Source organism: Callionymus lyra, chromosome 6 (genome assembly GCF_982586985.1).
Source record: "Callionymus lyra chromosome 6, fCalLyr1.hap1.1, whole genome shotgun sequence".
Classification (NCBI taxonomy): Eukaryota; Metazoa; Chordata; class Actinopteri; order Syngnathiformes; family Callionymidae; genus Callionymus; species Callionymus lyra.
The window spans coordinates 10016750-10039457 of NC_141823.1; the positions used below are offsets into that span (position 1 = coordinate 10016750).

The 22708-nt window shown below is 36.6% G+C and overlaps 2 protein-coding genes across 3 annotated transcripts in view; both read left to right on the forward strand.

Moving 5' to 3' along the window:
• Positions 1-14404, forward strand: part of tox3 (TOX high mobility group box family member 3) — a 57619-nt gene extending 43215 nt beyond the window's left edge. The window contains exons 4-7 of one of the 2 annotated variants that reach the window (XM_087793537.1): positions 11146-11409; positions 11484-11717; positions 11798-11878; positions 12980-14404. In XM_087793537.1, the coding sequence (XP_087649663.1) occupies positions 11146-11409; positions 11484-11717; positions 11798-11878; positions 12980-13780 (1380 nt within the window). In that variant the 3' untranslated portion in view covers positions 13781-14404. The remainder of the gene's footprint in view (positions 1-11145; positions 11410-11483; positions 11718-11797; positions 11879-12979) is intronic. The other variant, XM_087793538.1, reaches the window with a different exon arrangement.
• sall1a (spalt-like transcription factor 1a) overlaps positions 1-22708 on the forward strand; it is a 369520-nt gene that overhangs the window by 39669 nt on the left and 307143 nt on the right. The window lies entirely within an intron of this gene.

Consider the following 22708-nt stretch of genomic DNA (forward strand, 5'->3'; position numbering starts at 1 on the left):
TGGATTATAAAGGAGAACAGGAGGATAAAAAAAAGACTTCACTTCACATAATAAAGGAAGTTGTGCAGCATAATAATCCTCAGAACTATATTTACGATGATTGATTTATATGTAAATAAAGATTATTAATCACGATTTGACATAATCTTTGAGAAACGTTTCTTATTAGATTGACATCAAAACCCTATGTCAACAGCTTTCACTGTGAAAATATTACATTAAATAAGGATTTAACAATACAAAAATAAAATGTATAAAAGTACATCAATCAACTGGATAAAAAGTGCAGTTACAAAAGTGCAACTTTCACGACATCGCCATCTTTGACTTTGTTCTCTTGACATTTTTGAGGTTCCTTTGCTACTCAGTTATTTTAAATATGAACCAATTGATGGCCCCCTAGTGGTCAGATGACAACTGGTTGAACCGATGCTTGATTGGATTCCAGTCAAAGTTGATAAAAAAAAAATACAATAATTCAATTAATTGACAGTACAACATCTTAAGAAACTTTACAATTTCAATCTACACTTTATTAGAGAAAGTGGCGAAAACAGGCAGAAACCTCAAGCATAACCAGACTCGGTGTAGAAAGTTTTCCGCTGTGATCACAATTGTTTAAAGGTTGAGGTCAAAATTGTGATCAGGATTGAAATGATTAATTGAAAAAAAGAAAAAAGAATTAAGAACGTAGAGGAAGAATGTCGTATATTTTAACAGATTCGAATAGAAACAATAATCTGGCGCCGTTTCCTGCGTTTTGTCCTGAAGGCGAAGGGGGTTTAATTTAAAAAATGATTATACCTCATGAATCAAGGTTGTACTAGTGATAAATTAAAATAGTTAAAAATAGTAAACACACGTTTAAGTGTCTGTTAAATCGTGTTAAAATAAAGAAGGTTTACAGTAACTCTCGATAATATAACCTCTTCTTTCCTCCTCCGTCTCTATTAAAAAAGGCGTTATCTTGGCTCTCACTATATTGTCGTTTAACATATTGAAAAGATAATTCAAATTGTCAGACGTGGGGGCATTAGATGATAAATCTCGGCCCCCCTCCCCCCGTTGATATTGTTACGTGCGCTGGATGTGTTGTCTCTGGTTGAAAAGACATTTTCAAATGCCACAATCACAGAAGCAGTGAGGGGGAAAAATAGAAATGTCACCCACTGACTCGCCGTCCTGCCGAGCAATTATTGGACAAAGGGAAACGAAGAGATGGTTATATTGAATGTGAATTTGCTTCATGAACCACACGCAATACGTGTTATTACCATTTTAACTGTGTGAATAATGAAATTTGTTTAAGACCCACTTCAGTCGTTGAATCGCACGTTTATGGCGGATATTTATTTACATTCCATATGGGTCGGCGCTATTAAATTTTACTGCTCTCCTTTTCCTGCTGCTGGCGTGCGAGATAATTGCACTTTTAAAAATATCTCCAGTGCAATACAGTAAGTGAGCCCCAGAAGGCTTTTGCCTAAAGAATTTTCATTTCATGGTCAGTTAAGCTCTCTACATCTGGAAGAAACGAAAACCTTGACACAATTACGTTCCTGGCTGTTCTCATGACTTGCTGGAGGATTAGATTTGATTCTCAAACATTATTCCTCTTTAACGCTATTTGCATGGCTCATGTCTCTGATTGTGCCGAGACTCTATTAAAAGCCGCGAGGAGGGAAAATGTCGGTCTCCGAACTGGTCGGTGGTTAAGTAGGACGGTAGCGAAACAACTGATCTCATGATACAAATCCGTATGATACTTTATATTCATCTCACGTTACGATGCCATACAAAAAATTCCGGTCATGATACGATTGTGATACGATATATTTTGATACCCTTGCATCATTTTGATTTAGAAGACAGTTTTTTGATTGTTACGCTCTGTTCTGGTTGAATTAAATTAGAACTGAGAGCCAAGATATGCTGTAGTGGACTGTATCCTCTCGTCCTCAGTTCCTTCCTTGATCTCACAGTATTCAATTGTTGCTTTAACTGTGTCAGACGTAATGAGTGCTGCCATCTAGCAGCCGAACGTTTAATTGCTACATTAAAATGAACAAACACAGTGAATATTTGCATATTAATTGTTTAAAATGACAAACTTATATAACTTGTATATAACTTAACTTAATAAAATGCACCCCTCCCCCACCCAAAAAAAGGAAAATTGTTACCTTGATGATGAATATCGATGTAGTATTGCGAAAAAAACGGTGTATCCATTTTTTTACACAACTTTAGTGGTTAGGGGTTGTATTGGCAAAACTCTGATGTTATAATACGTATCAGGATACAGAGACAAGGATGCAATACATTGCGATAGATATATATTTGTAGTACTGTGGAGTACCTGACTCTGGTGTTGCAGAATTTATAGACCACTTGACGAAGTCGAAACTGCTTTCATTTGTTTTAAAACCAAAATATGTCCAAATAAAATCAGCTTTAAAAAGCTGCCTGACTCGACTGTATCCTCTCGTCCTCAGTCATCGCCATCTAGTGGCAAATATGGACAAAATCTGGGAATATGTGCGTGTTTAATTTTGAAATAAATAATCAGATACTTTTAATTCATACCCACTTTTTTGAACTATAAATTCATACAATAACTATGATTAATATAATTTGAAAGTATAATAATAATAATTTTGTTTCATACGCATAAATATCGATCGGTATTATGAAAAAATAAAACTAGTATATGATATTTTAGTGTATCGTTTTGTGGTCATTTGTTTAACCGCTACCAAAACTAATCAACCATCATTTTCTTTGGCGACAAAGACACACTTTTAAACAACACAAGAGTGTTTTCTTCACCCGGTTATGTTGATTTATGAACCTCCCGTGAAGCGTTTTGTCATCTCCCTCAGTGCCCTGATAAGAGAACGACTCCGCTCTTATATACATGATTATATTCTGTTATTTGTTATGGCTGCGGGGGCAAACAAATAAAGCATGAGATATTGCAACTGCATTTTTCATCTCGTCTGCATGTTCCACAAACACCTTTTTATAGACGTCTTCATTCTCCGTGAAGCTGCTCTCTTATCACGACTTAATGAGAAACCCCACCAGTGAATACACCTGATTTTTTTTTTTCTTACTTTCTCAAAGCTTCTTTCATGTCATTGCCTCGCCAAGTGTTCCGCTAATTCCTCTCCCCGTAATGTTCAGCGTGTTTCTGGCAAATTGGCCACAGATGCCGGGGCTTCTCCAAAGAGAAATACATTTTCTCAGCTGTAATGTTCCTGGCAAAGCCCGACTCTGAAGTCATTATTTATTTAATGTGCTCCCCTAACAAGCTTCTGACTCTGGTCTTTGTCTCGCAGCATGTGTCCTCCTGATTTGCCATCGAGTCCCAATAGTGGCAAATAGTGTCGGAGCTGCCACTGTCGCTTTATTCACAATGTCTCGTCTGTGTCGCCCAGCGAGGGTCTTGGGTTCGGGTCCAAAAAACACCTGGTGCCTCCGCTGGTCACGTGCAGGCGAGTGATGAAATCCAATCCGTCTCTCTTCGACACGTATTGAGACGAGAGTACAACAGTCATCTCGAGTACTTGACTCTAATGTTTGAGCCTTTATTAAACCCATATATTCCACCTTAAAAAAAGAAGCAAAGTGTCACTTAAATAAATGTAGTATTAAGTCATTAAAATGTTGTGTTGTTTCTCAACAAGAGACGCATTTTTTCCATCACGATTCTGCCTTAGATTTCTTACTTAACTCTCATAAAGAAAAGCATCATTCATTTTAAAAACCTGTATGACGCAAAACAGACATTTTAATTTTGGGCCGTTGGTGCCTCAGTGTAATGAAAGCTGTTGTGTATTTCTGAGTTAGAAAACGGTGCATTAGATGATAGAACTCTGTCCTTGTTCTCAGAGATTGTCTGGTTTGGCCAGTTTCATTAAAACAAAAAAAAAAGTTTTATCAGTCAACGAATGTGTCAAGAATAAATATTTTATATACATTAAGATTTGTTATTTTAAAGGAGGGGTAGGTGATCTTGGGCAACAGATTTAGAAAGTTGAGTTTTGATTTAATCCTCACCTTTGGTGGTGATTTCTCATCAAAAAAATTAAGGATTTGATTATTTGTTGAGATCAACTTTGATCCAACATCAACTTAACATACTGATTAAGTTATTAATGGACTCAAACTAAAACTACAAATCCAACATGTTTCTTTATATTCCCTTTTTGTTTTAGTGTTTTTTAATTTAAATGTTAAATTCAGAAGCCAAATGAAAGTGTATTTAAAAATATATAAGTATTCAATGCTAATCTGATGTTGTGTCGGATTCAAATAATTTTTAATTCAAACATGCACAAAATATATCATTACGACTATTTTGTTTTATTAGCACTAACTAGTACTTAATGTTGAGTTTTTTTGGTTGTTTTAAAGTTATTTCAGTGTGAAAAAGCTTGAACAAGAAATGTATTTACAGCCGCCTATCAAAACACCAGAGGACACTGTAGTAGACACACATTTGCAAAGAAAAGAAAAAAAAGATTTTTTTTTTTTTTTTTGCCTAAACCAAGTTTTGAATTTACTCAAAAATGATATATATATAAATATAAGTTCTGATTGTTCTGATGTGAACTTCCCCCCAAAACCTTTGGTGTTACCACAGAAATAATTGTTCATTTATTAATGGAGGCAGTTATCATCTGGACCATTTATTATCTTACCCCTAGTGGTCAGGGGGTGTCTTGGAACAAATCTTTTTTTTTTATGACTTTTTTATATTTGAAGAAAGAAAAGTAAATAAAAGGATTAAATAAGCTTTGTTTTTGTTTTTTTTAATCAAAAATTAGTAACGTCAATATCCCTCCTTAAATTAAAGCTCCAGGTGTTGGCGTCGTTTGAAAAACACGTATAGATCTAAACAGTGGAATAAACTACTCCTTTCTTTGGGAGATGTAAAGTACACCATACATAATTGATTTTATTTATTTTGATTTTAATTTTCCGTAGAAAGAAAACAGGAATTAGTCAATAATATGCATGTATCGCTCCGGCCTAATCGGCGAACATGTGACCGGCTGCAGAGACACAAACATATTTGTTTGTTCCGATGATTGAACGCGTCCTGATCTTACACAGATGCACTGCAACACTTTCACTTTTCACCGGGGCAGCTCGACTATATCCTGAATCAAATGGAAAATGTGAGCACTGTTGCAGAAAGCATGTTTTTCTACTCGCTCCTCTTATCTCCCTTCCAAGCCAAGAAGCACTGACATGAGCTGTACATCAATTTAAGAGAGTGGATTTCTTTTTTTCTTCCTCTCTCCCTCTTTCCCTTCACTCTCTTTTTCTTTTCTCCCCGGTGACATATTGGGTCAGTCAGAAATAAAAGATATTCACACAGGCATGCAATACTGGTAATGAAGTCTGGGCTTGACCTTCCGCATGATTGATTCTGTAATTTACTTTTCTGTGGCGAGCTCTGAAAATCAAATGATGTCATGTCGGACAAGTTTTAAATACCCATAATGCATCGCGGGCAGCGGTAGAGGTCAGTGGGGAAAAAAAGGTTGTTTGTTTTTTTTTGTAGTTGGGGTGAAAGGTCACTGAGATTGATGGAGTGAGTTTGTGAAAAAGAGATGAGGAAAAAAAGAGTGGTTGACAGCAACAGGGCAGGGTGAAGAAAAACAATTTATCTTCGTGCTATTATAGCCGAACTCTAAATTCCCTTTTTCTCATTTGGCTTAAGATTTCTGCAGGTTGCTGAAAATGGAAGGAGGGAAAAAAAAAAGAAAAAAAAGGTGATGTTCTGGTATAGGAATATGTGCAGAGCACTGATAAACTATCTTTAATAGGACTGACCTTTCATGCTGCAGAAAGTTACTGAGGGATTCATCCGTATAATTACCATATAGATGATTTTACCCTTCTCCTGCCGTGGAACGTTTCCAACAGCTCCGCCATTGATTGAATGGAAATTGAACTTGTTAACATTCTTTTCAGCCTGTAACAGCTTAGTACACGGCCCCTAGTGTTCCCAAAAATTCTCCCTAAAAAAAATTCCGATTTTTTTTTTTTCCAATATCTTCAGGAGAAACACTCGAGGCTGCTTTTCACTGACAGGAGATTTTTATCAACACTCTTTGTGAGCGCACAATGTTCACCCGCTGTGTTTATTACTGCGTATGAACTGGGGAGAGTGTTTCACACCTTGTTTGGGGGGTGTTTTTTTTTTTTTCGTCAATTTTCACTCGCTTCTGTCTGAGTGTCTGAGGAATGAAGCAATAATGATGACGAGAGGTTTCCAGATTTTAAACTCAAGATAAAATAATGTTTTTATGGATTTGTTTTTCGCTTGTTTTCTGCTTCAGTTGGTTCAAAATATGAAGTTTAGTTATGATTGTTTTTCTTGATTTTTAAGGATAAGTCTGTCCAAAACGTGAGAAAAAAGATATAAAACTTTAGATTTTAACACAACAGAGTTTCTGAGACACTGAGGCTGTAGTTGTAAGTGACAAGTAAAGACAAGATCAGGAATGATCAGAGTAACGGCTCATGTGGAGAAGCTTGGAGGAAAAGTTAGGAGGGAAAGAGTAAAGAGAGTGTTGGACCAAGAACGTTAAAGATCCTCAGTAACATTGAATTAAAACATTAGGTTTCAAAAGATGTTGTTCGTCGACGCTATTAGTCACATTTGTATCGTCATCATGTGGTTATTATATTAGTTTACATTTATATTTTTGTATGATTTATTTTACATTAACCATGTACGAAAGCTCCCATGATGCAACACTAATAGACTCAGGGACTCATTCATTCCTCGTGTTATTAGACTGTTTAATTCTGAATTTGGGAGCAGGAGTGAAAAGATGATGTTATTCCATGTTAATCTTTGCATCCTTTGTCTTTGTTCTATGTTCTTTATCTTAAGATTTATATTGTGTTATCTTGCATTTGTTCTTGTTCTCCAGAGGGATCAATTAAGTTTATCTATCTTTCTGAATATAATTCAAACGTTAGTTTGCTGTAGTAGTTTGTGTATAATTGAATTCATAAAAATACAGATTTTGTACTTACTTTTCATGTATTATAGGGATTACATTATCAATCGATGTATTTATGTTTAGAATTGTGTCTATATTTGTGCACGTTATTGGCCAAATATTACTTATTTGCTAAGGTGCCAACTTTTCTTTGGCTGAGAATTTGTTGAATATGTTTGTGTAGGAGGTTCTATGATTGTTGTCACCCGACTATTGGGTAAATATATAGAAGTATCAATTCAATTTAAAGTGAATTTTGAAGGATAACAAAGCTAGCTTATGGATGGATTTTAGAGTTGCATCTCACTAAAAAATACTAAACATCTTCAGTAGGACCACCGTGACAAAATGTTAACGTTCAATTGTTTTAGGGTTGCTATGAAAGATTGCCAGACTATTTTTAATTTCATAAGTAATTCGGTTGGTGTTGTCATTTCATTTCTGCTTTAATGTGGGTTCTTCAATTCTTAAATTATATATACAGTATATTTTTTATTTCTTAGTTTTGGTGAATATCACATAAAATGGACTCCTTGGTGGAGGTATGTGCTGTCTTGGTGCTTAAGCCAATACAATAGTTAAGATTCTAGTTTACAAGGACCCCTAATGATACTGTGATTAAATTATTATGGACATTTACAAGAAGTTTACTCACATGCTAATTCATATCAATGCTAGTTAATGCAAATGTTGTAGAAGCTGAAACAATGTTCCTTGTGTTAAAAAGTTGTTTAAGTAAAACAGTTAATAATTACATGTTAATAAGTTTCCTCGCTGCTAGTAGATAAGATAATATTAATAATATTGATGCAAGTAGGAGAATAACTTAGCTACAAGATTTGAATACAATAAATAGTTTGTATTTAGATATACTCAAGGATAATTTGCTTAATGTACTTGTACTTGTTGTTCAATTCTAGATGTATTATTTGTTTTATCCTATGTCGGCAGATCGCAGTTCATTTTGTATCATAATCTGACATCTTTGCTACTTATTTATTAATGTATATTTATTGTTGTATATATAAAAAAACCCCTCCTTAAACCACCCATCAAGATCTGCTGTTGTTCAACATGCAATCTTGCTCCAGCAACACACGTGCACGCTAAGAGGGCCACATCTGGCCACTGTGTACTTAAGATAAGGACGTATTTGCAGATTTACCACCACTATCAAAGTATCTAGACGGCTGTACTCGGCGAGTCTGGAAAATACTGCAATTAAAATGCAAATGAGACGGCAGAGCGAATAAACATCCTCGTAACAGCTTTCGTATTCACACTCAAGGCAAGTGTTACCTAAGGTTTCTTTCAGCGGCTGTTATTAGCAGCTATTCTCACATTTTCCTTCTTTTTTTTCTCTTTTCTGGTGAAAGTGCTAACAATGCTGCTGCTGCTGCTGCGACAAAACTGTCACTTTTCTAATATAAGAGAGAAGTGTGAGTCGCTCTCACTGTTGTCGCTGCTACAATATGTGACTACGATCTGCAGGCGGGGATTGGAAAATATAATGTGTCGCGGGAAGATTTCCTGTAAAACAAACATTAACACGGATACACAAAAGTGGAATAAATGAACAGACTCACACAAAAGTGAAGCAACATTGTTTTCCCAAATGAAGGAGCTCAGATGAATTAACATGAGTTTGAAAAGAACGTCTATATATGTCAAAATATCATCTTTACATTCAGTTGTAAAATATAATGATAGACTTGTTTAAAACAATGTTTGATTATCTCGTCACATCATTAAAATCAACCTTAATATGTCAAATTGTTAATGCATTGCATTTTATAAACTGTTTATATTAATAATAATAACACATTACAATTATATAAAAGTCTCTCGCAGAAGTAGTCACAGACACGCTGACAAAAACACACAGAAAGACTCACACCTGCAGACAGAGAAACACACACACAAAAATATACACAGACGCACACACATACACACACACACACACGCAGGTGAACACGGATGCACAGGCACACATACAAACACTGGCACACAAACAGAAACGCACACACAAAGACATGCATACTCGAACATATACAGACACACACAGAAGCACAAGCAGGCACACACATAGAGGAACACAAACACACACGCGGACACACACAATCACATACAGACACACACAAACAAACACTTACTGGCACACAAACAGATACAGACACTCACACACAGGTAAACACAGATGCACAAAAACAGAAATGCACACACAGAGACACACACACACAGAGATACACATGCAGGCACAAACAATCACATACAGACACACACAAACAATCACATACAGACACACACAAACAAACACTTACTGGCACACAAACAGATACAGACACTTACACACAGGTAAACACAGATGCACACAAACAGAAACGCACACACACAGAGACACACACGCACAGAGATAAACACGCACAGAAATACACACGCAGACACACACAATCACAAACAAAAAGTATCTTCAACTTCGACACGTTGTCGTTCAGGTAAAAGAAGAATCTACTGTAACGGTCACAGGAAGTGAAGTGTCGCACAATCTCCCGCACACGTACACAGACGTGTGTCATAGATTGTGTTCAAGATAAGCTGTTGACAGTGGAATGTATTTGTGTAGAACCAGTGTGTGTGTGTGAAGGAGGCGGAGCTTCATCAGGTTCCTTCAATAACGTCTGTGGGTTTATGATGTGTTGATGTCGAGAGAGATTGAGTCTGTGCTGCTGAATACCAGATGGAAGTACTGGGGGAGAACAAATCACCTTCTTTTTGTTGTTGTTGTTATAGTGTTGTTGTTGTTGTTGTTGTGTTGACGTCGACTCCGACTGCTCGCTGATCACTCTTCTCTCGCGGGAGCTTCTCAGTGATCGTAATAAACGCTTTTTAAACTTGATTAATGGAGTCGACTTTCCACAACGTCATGTGATAGTAGAGACCTTTCCTCACTTTAAACAAACACGTTAGAAAATAAAGTTGCTGGAAAATGGTAAAAGAAGAAAAAAATGTTATGTTTTTGTCCTTTAATGATGGGTTTGTTGAATAAACATATTATTATGTAAGATTTAATAAAAGCAAAATATGTTTTTATTTTTTTAAGGGAATCCAAAAAGAATAACAAAAATATATATATTATTTTAAAATGAATGTTAACTTAAAACATTTTTTTTAAATATATATTCTATTATGACAAACTATACATTTATGTTGTTTAATGGTTCAGTAGTTTAAAGGGTTAAAAGTATTGAAAAAGTGAATAAATGAAACATTCATTGGACAAAATAAAAGTTTACTGTTGTTATCTCAGGACAATGAATCTATGAATTTTAAACTAGTATTTTTCCCTCAAAGTACTCATTTTAACGTCCACTTTTTTTAAATAGTGAAACATATTTACTGTATATTTAAAGGTAAGGTAAGGTAAGGTAAAACTTTATTGTATATTTACATTTTTCTGCTTTTAATTTGCACTACAGATCGGTCGTCTAGTGTCCTGAGGTTTAATTGCAACACAAAAATGTTAATTGTAAATAGAAAACTACGTTAATTTGCAATTTATTGCATAAAATAAATATATACCACGATATCGCTGAATCGGCAAAAGCTGAATTTTTTTTCAAATGTTTTTTTGCAAAGATACTTTCTCATATAGTTTCTTCCTCACTCATTTTAACCACTTTTCAAGTTTATTTTTTTAGCAAACATGATCGAAAAAAAGTTTTGATTAGAGTCTTACTTCAGAGGAAAACTGGTCTCTTTTTATTTAAAAAATAAATAAAACCCACCCTTAAGACATTAATAATTAATAGAACCAAAATTATGTCAATACTTTCTGTGTCTGTTGCTTACTGTAATAAATGTCTTTGTTTATTAGACACACATGTACACAGTTTAGTCATCGATTGACACACAGATACTCTGCTGATCCTGTAGAACTTTAAGCAACAATCGAACCCATGACCTTTTTTCCTGTGAGCACAAACTTGCTAGACTTGAATCCTCAATTCATCTTTCACGATTAAAACTTGAATTATAAATACTACACTGTACTAGGCTCTGAAAAGATTTGAAGTGAACGATGAATTGTTGAATGAATCGTCATGAATTGTTGTTGCAGAACGTGGGAGGTCATCAGCTCCACCAGTATCCGCCCAACTCGGCCATGTTGATGAAGTCCATCATGAGCATGAACGGCAACAACGGGATGATGTCCAGGACTCAGCTCAGCACCATCAATCAGACCCAACTCAACGCACAGATGAGCCTCAACATGGGGGGGCCCAACATCACCCACGCGTCCCCCTCGCCCCCCGCCAGCAAGTCGGCCACCCCGTCCCCCTCCAGCTCCGTCAACGACGACGACCAGGACGAAGGAAACCGGGTAAGACTGGAGCGAAGACCTCCGTCCTCGACGTCCTCATCCGTCTGCGTCACTCACGCTTCTGACTCTCACAGCAGGTGGTCGGGGAGAAGCGGCCCGCCCCCATGGACCCCGCCAAGAAGCCCAAAACCCCAAAGAAGAAGAAGAAGAAGGACCCCAACGAGCCTCAGAAACCGGTCTCGGCGTACGCCCTCTTCTTCAGGGACACGCAGGCGGCCATCAAGGGTCAGAATCCCAACGCCACCTTCGGGGAAGTGTCCAAGATCGTGGCGTCGATGTGGGACGGTCTGGGCGAGGAGCAGAAGCAGGTACGTCCCAGACATGGGGGGACGACGAGATGATGGGATGGTGGGGTTCAAGATACTAAAATCTGGTGTTTTCGTCTCAGGTTTACAAAAGCAAGACAGAAGCCGCCAAAAAAGAATATCTAAAGGCCCTGGCAGCGTATCGCGCTAGCTTGGTTTCAAAGGTAAGCATTGAAAGTACAGTGTTGTCGGCTGGGCGGCAAAGTATTATGGGAACTGTTTGGATCTTTGTTACTCAAAGGGCTGTTTAGAAGGACGGCTTATTCAGATAAATGTTGATTTTTTTTAAGTGAAAAACAAAGTGGTCGCTACAGATCTTGTGAACGCGCGAGGTCATGGGAACGTAACCCATGAAACAAACTAGCAACTACTTTACACTTTTATGATTCAAGGTTAAATGATTGTCACTCCTTAAAGCTCGATCCTATGGAGAAAGGGAAGAGAATCTTTATTAAATACAATTTAAACAAAAAACGAAATGCACTCGGCTGAGTTTGCTGAGAGGGGGTGAGCCTCGGAGAAATATTGTGGGACGTTTTAGAGTAAAACAAAGTATTTGTATTCCACTGAAAAGCTAGTTTTAGTTAAGGAAGTATTACAAGTACTATCACAACAGCTAGAAACACCCAAATTAAATTGACATTAACGTTGATTCACTGGCAGATAGTGAAGTAAATGTAGCATCATTTGGAAAATACACAAACGCACTCCCTTTGAAAAAAGATCAACGGCATAAATGACATTTTAAAACACACACTTGAATATAAAATTGATTACAAAAATGTCGAGTCCAGCCTTGGTATTAAATCCTGATTTTATTTTTTTTAAGAATATAAATATACAGTACAGCGAAGTACAATTCCTTTATTTAAATGTCTTTTTTGCATGAAAAAATTGCCGATATTTAAGAAAATTAAACATATTTTAAACAATTCTACGATCATGAAATACATTTGAAAACATTCATTTAAAAAATCGAAAAAAAGATTCTATGATCTAAAAAAAGGAACTTAAATATATATATATATATATATATATATATATATATATATATATACTTAAACTTTTTCCTCAGTAGATATTGAAGAAAATATAACTTTTGTTGAAAAATGGACAATACAATGACCATAAGTATATTTTAATCTAAATTCTAAAGCTAGAAAATGTCATATTTCAATCTAGAATGATGCTTAAAGTTGAATAATGTGTAAAAAACAGTAGTTTGAGTTCGTCTCTGACTCTGCAAACGTCGCATTTGTGTCCAGGCTGCAGCCGAGTCAGCGGAGGCTCAGACCATACGCTCGGTCCAGCAGACCCTGGCATCCACCAGCCTCTCCCCGGGCCTGGTGCTGCCCTCGCCGCTTAACCAGCACCCCTCCATGCCCTCGGCGTCCCAGGCTCTCCAGCAGGCCATCCCGCGGGCCATCGCCCCCAAACCCCTGCAGATGAGACTAGGGGGCGGCAACCCCATCGTCACCTCGGTCGCCGTCTCGCACCAGAACATGCCCTCCGGGATGTCGCCGCAGATGCTAGGACAGATGAGCGGCGGCGGCGGCGGCGGCAGAGGCGGGATGGTGGCGGGCGCCCAGTCCACGGCGGGGTCTCAGATGAGCCCCCCCATGCAGCAGCAGCAGCACATGCAGCAGCTCCAGCAGCAGCAGCAGATGCAGCAGCACCTCCAGCACCATCAGATGCAGCAGCAGCAGATGCACCACCAGCAGATCCAGCAGCAGATGCAGCATCAGCACTTCCAGCATCACCTCGAGCAGCAGCTGCAGCAGCACCACATGCAGCAGCAGCAGCAGCAGCAGCAGCAGCAGCAGCAGCAGCAGCAGCAGCAGCAACACATGCAGATGCAACACATGCAGATGCAGCATCAGATGCACCAGCAGCAGATGCAACACCTCCAGCAGCAGCAGCAGCATCAGTCGCAGTGTTCCCCGCCACAGCACTCGCCCGGCACCCCCCACTCGGCCTCCCTCGGGAGCCCCCAGCCGACCCCCCAGCAGCAGCAGCACCCCTCTCAGATCCAGGCCCAGGTCCTGTCGCAGGTCAGCATCTACTGAGACCCTGAAGAACAGGCATTAGAGGAAGAAAAAAAAAAAAAAAGCATCAGCTCATGTTGCTTTTCTAAGTTGCACTTAAGAAGTGTGTCGGTTTTTAGAATGTTATACCAAGAACTTGTCCATTGTTATAGACGGATATGCACTCGTGTGTACAGTTGCTTTCTGCCGGCTCGGTGTCTATAAAATAGGCTGCAGGCGAAAGAAGCCCGACGAGACTCGACCGAACCCCCGGCTCTTGGTTTGTGGAGTCCTTCACGATTGGATGAACTCGACTGGGTGAACTTTTTTTTGTCTTTTTATTTAATGATAAAGCTTTATTTATGAGGCCACGTTTGTTAAATCAGCTCCAAGAAAAACAAACAAACAAAAAAAAAAGCTTTCTACCGATCCTGCAACTGGAGGAACCTCTCGCCGGCCGTCGAGTGTGGAAGTGAGTCAGCGGATCATTGATGGTTGAATTTAACAATTAAATGTTTGAACTTTATTCTTTTTTTATTGAAATGTTGATGTTTTCATTAAGCATTGAATCTTTTTTAATTTAATTCAATAATTTGTATATTGAAAGGTTGTCATTTTTAAATAATTATTTTAAAAATAATAAAGGTCATGGGTTCGATTGTTACTTTAAACATTGATTCAGCGTATAACAATATATTGTATTTTAAAAATTAATTAATTAAAATTGTATTTAATTAAATATAGGTACATTTTAAGTGAATAATTCAATAATTTGTGTATTCAAAGGTTGAATTTGTTTTTTATAATCCTTTTCAAATAATAAATAAAAAATAGTCTCAATTTCTTTTAAATATTATATATTGTTATACATTATAGAATATATTTTTTAAATTAAATACACTTGTATTCCTATTCAAATACCAATAATTAATAAATACATTTTCGGAATTCAATATTTTTTAATCCGTAGCCTTTTAAATTCAATTTAAAACATATTTTTTTGAGACGGTTCTTTAAAAACATTTTTATATTGAATTTAAAAGTATGAATTAAAACATATTGAATTCATAGACTTTTATTTTTGAGTTTTTGGAATTCAAATATCAAACTCTATGTGCAAAATAAAACTATTTCTTTTAATGAAAAAAAAATACAATTTCTACCTAAAGAAATATTTAATTAAATTATTCAATAAAAACATTTTCAATACAACTTATTGAATATGATTATTCAGTGAAAACAAATTTAGCTACAAATTATTTAAAAAAACCGATTAAATCCTTAAAAGCATTTGAACAAAAAAAGTTTCTACATTTGTTGAATCCAACCATTCAATATCAGAAGCACTGATACACTTCCATAACTAAGGGACACATTTCTTCTCCTTTACCTGCCGTTTTTATCTGGAAACGACGGATGAAATCCCGGCGAAGGATGGAAGACGAATGATATTCAAACGCATTCATCATCAAGTTCCCGCTGGAAGCGAAGGATGTACGAGCGATCGACGAGACCCGAGGCCATTTTTTTTCCACAAACTTTTTTGCTGTAATTTTCTCTCTATGTTTTCTAGAAAAAGCCGAGGCCACGACTTCCTCCTACCAATCGTGTAACCGTCCCCCGGAAATAACTGTTAAAGCTATTTGTTTCTACCGCAGATGTTTAACAATTAAATTATGTTTTTTATTTTATGTAACAAAAGGGGGATATTTTACGGTTAAAAACAAAATTGCAGGATTTAAAAAAAACAACAAAAAAAACGACAGGATTTGTGTATTTTTACTCTGCTACATGATGATGTCGTTTAAAAACAAAACTATCAGTCCGTTGTACTGCCAAAGTAAAAAAAAAAACACACACGGGAGGTATTTTTTCAAAGCTGTACAGAAGACGTGAAAAAGCAAATGTTGTACATTTCTTTGAAGAGAAAATCAGCTGTTGTAAAGTTTGAATATGTGAGGCTTTAATGAAATCATTGTTCAATGACCTGTGGATTGATATATCACATAGTGCTTTTCTGCTCTTTTATACTTTTTTATGAGTTACAATAGCAGCTTCCTTTTCTTTCTACTTTGCTTACCAACCACCCGCTTTCAGAAGAAACTCCATAGATTGAAGCGTCTAAGAACTTCACCGTAGGAAGTAACGTTTGCTTGGTCATGAGGACGGAAAAACCCCAGAGACATTCCATCACTAATATGATAGCAGCCATAATTTTGTATGAAGTATTATATATTTCTTTGTGTCTCTGTTCAGAATTAAACTTATTGATCACAAACCTGATTTTAAAGTTTTTTTCTTCTTTCATTGACAAATATCTGCTGTTCCCTGAGGCTTTTGTTAAATTGTCCTAAATATTCTACTTTGAAAATAATCAGTGCACCGTAACTAAGAGTGTGTATTTGCAAGAATCTGGCGATACGATGAGTATCACGATACAGGAGCAACGATGCGATATATTGTGATACTGAAGGAACAACATTTGTGGTATTGTCCGAGTACAGCATGACTTCAAGACGTCGTAAATGCTTTCATGTGTTTTGAAACCAAAATATGTTCAAACAACAGCTTTAAAAGCTGCTGGAGTCGACTGTATCCTCTTGTCCTCAGTCATCGCGGGGATCTTGCAGAATGAACAAATGGTGTCAATATTTGCATATAATTGTAAATGTTCTAATTTGAAATATTTTATTTTACACACACTGTATTGATTAAAAACGATATGATTTCAAAGCAAAAAAAAAGCTTTAAAAGCTGATGGAGTCAACTGTATCCTCTTGTCCTCAGTCATCGCGGGGATATTGCAGAATGAACAAACGGTGTCAATATTTGCATATAATTGTAAATGTTCTAATTTGAAATATTTTATTTTACACACACTGTATTGATTAAAAACGATATGATTTCAAAGCAAAAAAAAAGCTTTAAAAGCTGATGGAGTCGACTGTATCCTCTTGTCCTCAGTCATCGCGGGGATATTGCAGAATGAACAAACGGTGTCAATATTTGCATATAATTGTAAATGTTCTAATTTGAAATATTTTATTTTACGCACACTGTATTGATTAAGAACGATATGATTTCAAAGCAAAAAAAAGCTTAAAAAGCTGATGGAGTCGACTGTATCCTCTTGTCCTCAGTCATCACGGGGATCTTGCAGAATGAACAAACGGTGTCAATATTTGCATACAATTGGAAATGTTCTAATTTGAAATATTTTATTTTACACGGACTGTATTGATTAAAAATTATACGATTTCAAAGAAAAAAAAGCTTTAAAAGCTGCTGGAGTCAACTGTATCCTCTCATCCTCAGTCACTGCTGGGATTTGATTGTTTATTTAACTGCGGAGGTCAAAGTGCTGCCGTCTAGCGCCATGAAGTTTAATTGCAACAAAAAGAATGTAAATTGCAAATTGAAAAATACATTAATTTGCAATTTATCGAAATATGAATGTATTGTCAGTAAATTCGTTTTTTAAATGTATTTAATTGCTGTGCTAATTTGGTTTCATGAAAATGTGATGACAGTTACCACTCAATATGTTTGACTAGAAGTTCCTCTAAAACATCACTTAATTGCTTCTAAAATTAAATATATTATGTTTTTAAAATAATAAAACATAATATATTTCACACTTTTCAATTCTTGTGTATATTAATTGCTGTGGAGATTCTTTTGATCCGTCCCTGAAGGTTGTTTTGATATTTCCGACTAATAACGACGTGGAAAACATAAAACAAACTGTTTTTTTTTTCTTTATTTCAAAGCGAGAGAAACAAAAAGGCTTCTGTGTGTCTTGGTGGCTGATCAAGAGCGATATTGAAACACTATCTCTTTGAAATCTTAACGTCATCTGGTTTCACGTTCAAACGGCTCCGGCTGAGAAGAACACGACCAAACACTTGTTTTTATCCTGATCTGTCATCCATCCATCTTCATCTTTTCAATCCTAGCAGCTGCTACATCATGCTCACACCCTGTTCCTTTTTTAAAATACATTTCTCAGCAATTTTTATTTAATTTTAACAAAACAAAAGAGTGAAAACGTGTGAGAAACTCAAGCTAATGTAAATGTGTGATGATGTTAGCATTAGGTCAACATCGCTAACTAGCCAAACAGTAGAGTTTAGCGCTGTTATATGTGTTTGGCTAAATGGTCTGTCGTCAACAACGTTTTTTTGTGTTTCTTTCTTTTTTTCTTTTAATGTTTTACAAAACTAAAAAAGACGACATATACTTAAGCAAATGTGACAATGTTAGCATTTATTTAACTTTGGTAACTAGCAAACAGAAGAAGTAAGGCATTAACATGATGGCATTTTAGCATCTTATTTTGCCACAAAAAAAAACTGTAAACAACTAATAGTTGACTGACAAGACTTTTGTTCCTTCTGTTTTCTTCCTTTCCTTTTTTAAAACGTTTATTGAGGCAATTTATGCTAACACAGTAAAGCATGCAGTGAATTAATTTCATGTAAAATGTAGATTTTTATTGAAAAGAAACAAACATTTAATGTTAAGAAACAAATATGGCATTTTGAAATCTGTTTTGCTACAAAATTGTCAACAACCAATAACTTTTTGCCAACCTAGCAGACGCACAACTTTGTCTTTTTCTCACTTACTTCTTTTATATTTTTTAACATTTTTTAGCATTTGCTATGCCATGAGTATACAATGCATTCTAATCAATTGATTACATTTAAAATGTACATTTCTGTGACATAAACCCAACGTACATGTGATAATGTTAGCATTAGCGTAACATTGCCAACGGTTGCCAAACAGTAAAGGTCAGCGCAATAACATGACAGCATTTTGACATCATCTTCTTCTTCAAATATTTTCTTTAAGTGCTATTTGATGCTAATAAAATGAAGAGTTTAGCGAATTTATTTCAAGTAAACATGTAGATTCCTGGGAAAGAAACTCAAGCTAATGTACATGTGTCAAGATGTTAGCATTAGGGTAAGATTGCTAACTAGCCAAATGTAGGGTTAGCGCAAATTCAGGATTTTGGCGTCTGTTGTCAATTTGACAGACTAAGACATAGACGGCTGCAACTTTTTTTTTCCTGTCTGTCTTAGCATTTATCACGTCATGAGTATATAATGGGTTTAATGAATTAATTTTACTTAAAAATGTAGATTTCTGTGACAGAAACTCAAGCTAATGTACATGTGTCAAGATGTTAGCATTAGGCTAACATTGCTAACTGGCCAAAGAGTAGAGGTTAGCGCTATCACAGCATGTTGATGTCTATTTTGCTACCAAAAGGTCTGTTTTATGCTGACAAATATGACTGCAACTTTTTATTCATCCTTTCTTCTTTTTTATTTGTAAACAGTTGAGTTTAGCGAAATGACACGACCACATTTTGACGCCTGTTTTGTTAGTAAATGGTTCGCGTCAACAACTAATGTTTTGCCCGCTTTACTGACATGCTGAGACACGACTTTTGTTTCTTTCTGTCTGCTTTTGCAAATATTTTTTAGCAGGTGTCATTTCATGCTAATAAAATGCAGAGGGTGGTAAATAAATTCTGCCAAAAAAATATAGATTTCCTCAACAGAAACTCAAGGTGATGTGATAATGTTAGCATTAGCGTAACATTGCCTACAGTAGCCATTTTTATTTGTATAACGCTTTTCCAGACCAGGGTCACAAAGCGCTTAAACAATCAAAACAATATTCAATAACGTATATATTTTAAAGATCAAGATAAAACTGATAACAACAACAGGAGTTCCAGAAAATCAAGGGAAAGCCTGAACAAATAAAAACGTCTTAAGATGTTTCTTAAAGGAGTCAGTAGATCCATCAAGCAATAATAAAGTAATAATAATAAATAATAAAATAATAAAGGTTCAATAACACGTCTTTTGCCTTCAGCTTAATTTTTTGTATGATTATTTATTATTTCCTCACATCTGCTGATTAAGCGTCACGGCACGAGTGTTCCTTTCCAGCGTCTGGTTTGTACAGGCTTGTCAAATGATGTTGATAACGGCCAAGGTCAACATGTAACTGGTACTTGTCTCAATAACATTCCCATTTCTCACACACCAATGCACTGGATTCTTTTTTTAACTCTCTCCCTAAAAAAAAAAAAAAAAAAAACCCAGCATTTCCAAGACATCCCCAGAGGGTTTGCTGAGCTCCCTTGAATAAAATAGCGAGAGGGGGGGACGGGGGGGACGGCAGGCAAACAATAATTATCATATCTTCACAATGGGCTGTGAATCCACTGGCCCAGAAAAAAAAAGAAAAAGGGTGGTGGTGGTGAGGCAGGGCTAAGATTCAGTTAATGTTACTTACAAATGAGAAAGAGAGTCTGCTTCTGTGACAGCTGCCTGATGGAATTTCCAATATTTTTTTTTTGCCCTTCAATTAATTCCAGCGATGTATTTATAATTCGGTGCCGAGGCTGCCGAGCCACGATGCCCGTTTTTTTTTTCCGCCGTGATTAATTGCGGCATCTGTCCTGTCAGGAGCGCGAGTGAAGAGGTCTGCGGGAAGAAAAAAAAAAAAACTGCAAATAAGCACTGGCAACAGTCTTAAAGGGCTTATGATGAAATGAAAATTAAAAACAGCAAGTGCCGAGCATGACCTGAATCCTAATACAGTCGGAGGAGCGCGTTAGCAGCGAGAGCGTGTCCATGGATACCAAACACTTTAAAAACACACAATAATGAGGCTCTGGGAAAATGGCTGTTATTATTCTGAACAGATTCACAGCAGAGCGCATTAATAATGCATGGAGCTCCTTGTTATTCCATAACCCCTCAGTAAAGCGGTCACTGTGTGTACAAATATCTCACAGCCGGGGTTGGAGTTATGGGACTCTGCAATAAAAAGGTTACGTCTACTTTCAAAACACTTCTGCTCATAATTCACGGGAAAACGATGCACTCCACCTCCCTTGATGGGGATTGGTCGGGTTTGACATGTTTCGGCGGCGAGAGATTCAAACCAAAAATAAATCTACCCCCCCCCCCCCCAACCCCACCATTAACCGAGGCTGATGACATGCATTAAGGCCGTCCTGACATTAATATGTCATTTGAGTAATGCAATCACATGGTGACCTAATTGTCCCGCGAACCCTCCACGTGGAAGGGATTCGGTATTTTTTTTAATGATTTATTTGCTCCTTTTGTCGTCTTCCCGTCCAGCGCACAGACACAATGGCGGCAAAAACAAAAGCTCCCGCCGATACTGACCATCTGACCAACCAAACCTCCGAGGCCTCAGATGAAGAACTAGTCAACGTCGTGGATTCGAGGAATTCTTCTTGACCTTGTGGTGATTAGCTTCGAGTAACCCCTCGGATGAACTTTGTTTAGGGGGCTCCGAGGTGGGATGGATCGCCTAGTTTTTCTGAGCGATTGTAACATTTGTTTAGAGGACTTCTGACCCCGCGGGGACTAATGGAGCGACCTCCACAACAAGACTAATAGCATATGTGAGGCAGCGAGTATAAATATTTTCACACCCGTTCACGACATGGTTGATGGTTCCGACACGATCCATCAAAGGGTTCGTTTATTTGCGGAAGTGATGAATAACAAAACAATCCATTTAGCTTCAAGTCGTATCAAAATAGAGAAAAAGGCTAATATGGCATGCAAAAGTTTTACATAGCATTACAAAAGTTAAAGGGGTTTGAAAAAATGTTAATACACTAATATTGCGATGTGTTTTTTTTTAAAAGATAACAGTATTGATCAGCACAATCAATTATTAATTTTTGCTTTTAAATCATGTATTATTTTTTAATTATAGTTAGATTTCAACAAAGTGTGTTTGGAATAAGGTAATTACATTTTTTATTGACAATTAACATGTAAATATTCATGGATTTTGTTTGTTTTTATGTTGCAATTAAACTTCTAGCCGTTAAAAGGCAGCAGTAATTACGTCCTTCGCTACTAAAGGAACAATTAAACCCTGCGTGATGCTGGGGATGACTGAGGACAAGAGGATACAGTCGACTCCAGCAGCTTTTTAAAGATGATGTTTGGTCATATTTTGGTTTCAAAACAAATTAAAGCAGTAACAGGTCAAGAGTCATGTGGTCTGTAAGTATTGCAACACCAGAGTCAAGTACTCGACAATATATTACATACAAATATATCCTTGTTCCTACAGTATCACAATGTATCATATTGATGCCCCTATATACATATATATATATACTGTATATATATAAACTAAAAAAACAACTGTTAATAGAATTATTATTAAAATGTTTTTTGGTTGATTGAATGAAATAATAAAATCGTATTAATAATACAAACGATTCAATAACATATTATTATTTGTTATATAATATTAGTTTGTATTTGTTTTATTAAAAAAAAAAAAAAAAGAGTATAAACAATGTTCGACAGGGATTTCTAACCTTGAATTCTGATTGGTTGAAAAGTCACCTCTAACCTCTGGTCATGTGACCACGTCAGGTGTTTTGCTATCAAGCTAATTGTCAATTCTTGTGGACCTGCTCGGGTTCGGTTCGGGCTCAGAACGCTGTTGGACTTGACTGAGAATATTATTATATAAAATATAATATATTTTTCAAAGTGAGCAGAATTATCGGAGAATTTGAGAACGAATTGGATGCTAACGGCTAACTGCTAGCATGTTAGCCATTCCCGGAGCGAGCGAAATGAGTCGTGAAAAAATCCACTTTGCAACTCCGTCGTTGCAAAAGTGGAAGTTTGGATCACGGGACATCCTGAATGTTGAATATGAACTTTAAACTCGTGTTTTTTCGGGGTTCGCCACGGACAACATGGCGGCGCAGGGAAGTGCGTCACTTCCTCCACGTGACGTCATCGCTCCTGGAGAAAGAAACGCGTCCAAAGGTAAGATTTAATATTTAATGATTCCACGTCACTTTGATCAAACATCTCTGTTTAATGACCTAATAACTCATTCAGTCGCATCGAAACAAGTGTAAACACA